We start from the raw sequence: 5,737 nt of genomic DNA, 5'->3' as shown, positions 1-5,737 counted from the left end.
TCCAAACGGTTCAAAACGGTCCGGTCCGGTCTAAATGATTTAAAACGGTCCGGTCCGGTCCGGTTTATACAGTTTTTTGGTCCGGTCCGGTTTGGGTTTTTTTGAACCGTTTTGAACGGTCCGGTCCGGTTTTTTGGCCGGTTTTGGACCGGACCGGACCGTGCACAGGCCTAGTCAACGGTTCGGAACCTGCACACTCAGTTATCCCCAAAATTAAATCGTAACTCGGACCCAAATCTGTGTAGTTGAGAGGGAAAATTAACCATGTAACTAAATACAACAACAAATCAAACTATTTCAACGAAAATCAACAGCAAACAAGCTTCAATAAGAATGAGTTTTTTTTTTTCATTACGTTGGATAAGGTCGAATCCTTCATCTTCTTTGATTTCAATCTCGCTCCTCTGTTTAGTGGCATTGAAGGTCGAGAGAGAGAGAGAGAGAGAGAGAGAGAGAGAGAGAGAGAGAGAGAATGGTACTAAGCTTCGTGTCGGAGGGGCGGATGACCATGATAGAAAGAAAAAATGAAAAAGAAATTATAGGGTTACAAGGTTGTGGAAGGTTAAGGAAATGACGGAACCATTGGCGAACAGCGAGCCGGTGGCGATGGAACCGAGGCAAATGAAGGATGGTAGTGATGGCAAGCTGTTGAAGAAGAAGAAGGACGACTAATCGTCGCGTCAACCATTCGCGTTGAGAGAGACAAAGAAAAAATGTTTTATAAGGAATGAAAATACAATATTGATAAATATTAATTAAATCATTCTTTCATTTTACACAACAGTACACTTGTACCGTTATGCAAACCTTGTTGCCACGGCGACAAATTAAGCTTTTAACTTCGGATGGCCTAGTCGCAGCTAAATGATCATTAGATGTGACTAGTAGCATCCAAAAGAGTCATAAGAATGCATTAAATTTTTGCTCATTTAAGTGGGTATATTGACCATTGGATGCAACTCGCATCCAATGGTTGTGAAGTAATTGGAGGAGACTTCCAAAAGCCAAAATTTCAAGCGGGGTTAAATTCTCTCATTTTTCGTTCAATTATTGACGTGGCATTATTTTAGTTTTTTAATTTTTAATTATCATTGGATGCGACTTGCCATTTATTTTTAGCTTTCGGATGTGACTAGTCGGATCCAATGATCCAAAAAGATGCGACTTGTCGCATCCAATTTCTAGGTTATTTTTATTTAAAGCCAGCTTCTTCTTCGTCTTCCTCATCCGCCGCTTTCACTCTTCTTTGTTTTTTTTCTCTCTTCTCCGACCTCAATATCTCATAGCACCATCACCGCCACCTCGCTTCTATCCCTTTGATCTACATCTTTTCTCTGACAACAACCTCTCACTCTCCGCCTCTCACCTCTCCGACCAGCCCAAATTCGACGACAACCACGACTAGCCGGCGAACACCACCAGGCGAGCGCCACAACCTCTAAATAGTTATCTACCACGTTGTGCTCAATCTCCCACCTCTCCGACCCACACAAATCCGACGACCACCACGCACAAATGGGCGAGCACCAACTCTCAGGTAAATTCTCTATATCTCTCTAACTCTCTCTCGAAATAGCTCTCTCCGGCTCTGTCTCTCCCCCTCTCTCTCTATGTGTATATGTGTGTGCCTCAGCCTCTGTCCAGCGTCATTGCGTCCAAGACCGGCTTGGGTACGACCAGCCGAGCAAGGCCGAGTCAGCCGCTGATCAACGCCACGGCGGAGTCCATCTCCAAGCTCATATCTCTCAAATCCAACGCCTTCCCCAAAACTCCTAAACAACTCAGTGACGATTAGAAACGCTCGACGTCAGGGTTTGGGTCCTCTATGCCTTCCCCGAGTCCTTTGCGCCACTGAGCACCACCACAGCAGCAATTTCGCGACCAGCAAAGGCTCTGGGCTGTCCCTCTCCCACTCCGATGTCGGGGTCAATCGAGTCAAAGCTCAAGAGCAAGCCAGGGAAAGAGCCTCCAAAGATTGCCCGCCAAAATAACTATAACATTGGATGCAACTTGTCGCATCCAATACTCTGCCCGCCAAAACGCGGGAAAGACTAGTTGCATCCAAAAGGTTCCCGCGTTTTGGTGGGAGCAGAATTGGATGCGACAAGTCGCATCTAATAGTCTATTATCTCGCAAAAAAAATGGCGGAATAGCTTTGGATGCGATAATGGATGCGACTTTGTCGCATCCAAAAATCTGGACTTTAGGAAGCGATTAATCGCATCCAGGGTCAACATATGCGGATTATTGGATGCGACTTCCAATATCGCATCCAATTTAACCATTGGATACGACTTTTTGACTTTTGGATGCGACAAAAGTCGCATCCAGAAGTACTTTATGTCTTAGTGTGCAGTGAAATTTTGCACTCGCTACAGCGAGATTATACAACTGTATATTATATCATTGTATAACGTTCAAATTTGGATATTTTATATAACGTGACAAATGTATCATTGTAATATATATATATATATATATATATATATATATATATATATATATATATTCAATATTCTACAACGGCACAACTGTACCGTAGTAGAAAGTCCAATATTCTACAACGGCATAATTATATCGTTGTAAAAACTCGAGCTTCTATAACGACGGCTATTTGTATCATTATAAAAGCTCGACTGTGGTGCCTTGCGAAAAATTATTCATCAAGTATTGGTGTCTACTAGCACAATCGTCTTTTTTCCGCGTCGTTTAGAATGTCGTTGGGGTCTTTTCCGCATAACTTAACGCTCATATAATCCAAAACAATGCGGCGCGAAAATCCCAAAACTAACACAGAGATTTGAGTTAGCACCATAAAGACCCGTAAATATTTGAAGCAATACGGCGTATATGTCATAGTATTTTCTTCTTGTTTCATTATATACTCTTGGTACGTTAAGCATATCCAAAATACTTAATAATATTTAATATCTAATTAAGTCTGTTTATATAAGCCATTATAATAATAAAATTATAATTAGTAGTTTGGACTGGAGTAATAATTACCTCATTTGTATGGTAAATAAGCTTATTTATTAAAGCTAATTAAAAACACATCTTTTTTTTTTTTGCTCATTGCTGTTTGTTCAAGTAGAAACAGAAGGAAAAAAACTCTGCAACGGATAGTTTTGACCGAGGATCACCACGTGTCCTATCCTCAACGACGACACGAAAACAGGACACGACACGACATCAAGCTCGAAGCTGCCACCAAGTGCCACGAGTCGAAAAAGAACACGACCGCGACACTTCACACGTGACCGTCAAAATTTGGGTTTTGCATTTTTTTCACCCCAAGAAACCCACCTCGTTGTCTCCCAAGTGTTCGTGTTCAAACAAACCAGGAAAATAACACACAAAAATGGCATTTCTAGAGAAGAGAGTGTTGCTCGGTGTTCAGAACAAGAAAGTGCCCAAGAAACCCAAGAAGAAGATTGCAAAGAAGAAACGTTTTATCGAGAAAGTCGTTGACTATCTCATATCTGATTCTTACTTGTTCGCTCAACTTGTTCCTCCATCAAAATTTCGCTCCCTGAAAGGTATATATATTCATCAAAAAAAAAGAAAAAGAGAGAGAAAGGTATATATATACATATAATAATTATATATATACTATTGCTTTACTTGTTTTAAACTCTATCTTGTATAAACCTTAATTATATTTTTTGTTTATTTATTCGCAGGTGTACAAGTAATAAAAAGAGATAATAAGGAGAGCGAGAAAAGTCTGGTGAAGAAAATTGGCGACTATTTGATGTCCAATTCTTATTTGTACTCTCCTTTGGTTGTAGTTCCTTCCAAGTCATCTAACATGCCATCTAAAGGTTAAATATTTTCTTCTATTTAATCTGTACAAATATGCGTAAATTTGTCTGTAAATAAAAATAAGAAAATTAACACTTTGTTTAATTACATCAAAACTAGTGATTTATTTTAGCAAAAAGTTATACGAATTACCCTTTGAAATTAATGAATCAGCGAAATAACCCAAATTGTAAGTGTTTAGGAAAATAGTCGAACTTATTTTGTCCATATTTTTGACCGTCAATAATTTTTTTTGGGCCTTGTATATAAATAATTTTGTTTCATAGTGTATATAAGCAATTGAAAGTTGTATATATGTACATCTCGTATTTTAATAAGCTTTATGAGTTATCCAGCAATTATTTTTTAATAGTATGCATAAGCAATTGAAAAATTGCTGGATAAATCATAAGGCTTACTAAAATACGAGATTTACATATTAGCAATTGAAAGCTGTATATATGATGTACATCTGGTATTTCAAAGATCCGTTTCAATAAGCCATATAACTAGAATAACTTTTATTATTGTAATCAATGAGCCTTATGATTTTATCCAGCAATCTCAACAGTTTGGAGTAGCTTAATGATCCATTTATTTGCGTATGCTAATTTTAATTCTCTCGAGCAAGATTCAGTTGTAGAAAAGAAGGTGTGTTAGTAATAAGGAAAGCAAAAAGAGTAAGTTTTAGCCTCGATGATGTATCAGAATATAATGGTATTCGCAATTAGGCGACCTGAAATATGAGATTGTTGCCCAAGTATAAAAAAGAAAAAAGAAAAAAGAAAAAAGAAAAAATCAATTCTACCTCCTCCTATTTGTTTTGCTCGAGTAATATTAGCTGACCAATCGGGGAAAAAAAATATTATGAAAGCAAAATATACCTTGCAAATTACTTTTCTCTTGATATGATCAACTAAAATAAAATAAAGCAAAATGTTGTTCGTGATGATCTTTAAAACATTTAATCTGCTTCCTGCTCTTCAATATTAGAAGCTCAACTGCACATCAAAAGAGTCGCAAGCGCGGGAACCACTGCGAGGAAATCGATTTTGTCGGAGACGACGAATATTTGGCGAAGGGAAGAGCTTTTAATGGACGATTAAACAAAAACAGCCTCGCCGCAGAGAACATGAAGCACACTTTTGATATATTAGGTAAGGAGATCATTTTCAATTTCATTACACTAAAAGAAAAAAACCTTTTAGCGTATTTGAGTGTTACTAAAACACTCTTGAAATTTAGAGTATTTAACAACCATAACAGAAATGACAAATACGCACTTATTTCATTTGTTTCTTCACAGAGAAGGGAATGCTAAACTCGCAGAAAAGGAAGCGCTTTTGACCATTGAACACTCGGGGGCGTATTTGTGTAAATTATGGGTTATAGAGGTCATTTAAATAATTATTGCTATGTTCTTATGGTGGCAGCTTTTTGCGTATTTGTGTCTACAATATATATGCACGTCTATATATGTAGAAAATATATGAGAAGTTATTCTGTTGAACCTTTGTTAAATAATTGTGTAATGTGTTTCATCCCAAGCTAGAAACGCAGATTAGAGTTGATCCCTAATAATCTATCATTACTGTTTCAAATGCACGACAATAACAGTTTGTAATATATTCCAGGTCTACTCATGTTGTTTCTACTTCATTTAATACTAAAGCTATTCCCAGAAATCTCGTTACAAGGCCCATATATTGAAAGTTACCAGTAGCAAGGCGTAATCCACGTCTTACGTTTGGCCCACGTGTTTATGTAATTTATTTGAAGTTGGAATTACTTCTAGTATCCGTTTTTTATGTAATTTATGGCACAATTATTACGAAAATCGTTTTTTTAAGTAGTAAATCCTCGCTTTTATTTTAATATTTTTAATTTAAGTTGTAAACCCCCTCTTTTTTTATGTTTACAATTTTTTAAAATG

General features: G+C 37.3%; 1 protein-coding gene across 4 annotated transcripts; it reads left to right on the top strand.

Annotated features, from left to right (window-relative positions):
• The first annotated feature begins 3,277 nt into the window (after positions 1–3,277).
• LOC149395058 (uncharacterized) lies at positions 3,278–5,489 on the top strand. 4 transcript variants are annotated; one of them, XR_016297133.1, is made up of 4 exons: positions 3,278–3,539; positions 3,684–3,824; positions 4,801–4,961; positions 5,111–5,443. XR_016297133.1 is itself a non-coding variant. In XM_089615559.1 (3 exons), exons 1-3 carry the CDS (start codon positions 3,362–3,364, stop codon positions 4,908–4,910), a joined length of 432 nt encoding a protein of 143 aa, XP_089471685.1. In that variant the 5' UTR covers positions 3,284–3,361; the 3' UTR covers positions 4,911–4,963. The 4 variants fall into 4 exon arrangements, 1 of the variants encoding a protein (XP_089471685.1); XR_016297132.1 differs by having other exon boundaries at positions 3,284–3,539; positions 4,798–4,961; positions 5,439–5,489; XR_016297131.1 differs by having other exon boundaries at positions 3,288–3,539; positions 4,798–4,961.
• Positions 5,490–5,737: the final 248 nt, after the last annotated feature.

Source organism: Urtica dioica, chromosome 5 (genome assembly GCF_054948205.1).
Source record: "Urtica dioica subsp. dioica isolate 48M chromosome 5, U.dioica_male_clone48M_v1_H2, whole genome shotgun sequence".
Classification (NCBI taxonomy): domain Eukaryota; kingdom Viridiplantae; phylum Streptophyta; class Magnoliopsida; order Rosales; family Urticaceae; genus Urtica; species Urtica dioica.
This window is presented reverse-complemented; position numbering and strand designations above follow the sequence as displayed.

Coding starts and splice junctions, on each gene's coding strand:
- LOC149395058 (XM_089615559.1), top strand. CDS start 3,362: ATGGCATTTCTAGAGAAGAGAGTGTTGCTCGGTGTTCAGAACAAGAAA. Junction 3,540..3,683: donor AAAATTTCGCTCCCTGAAAG/GTATATATATTC, acceptor ATTTATTCGCAG/GTGTACAAGTAATAAAAAGA. Junction 3,825..4,797: donor ATCTAACATGCCATCTAAAG/GTTAAATATTTT, acceptor CTTCAATATTAG/AAGCTCAACTGCACATCAAA.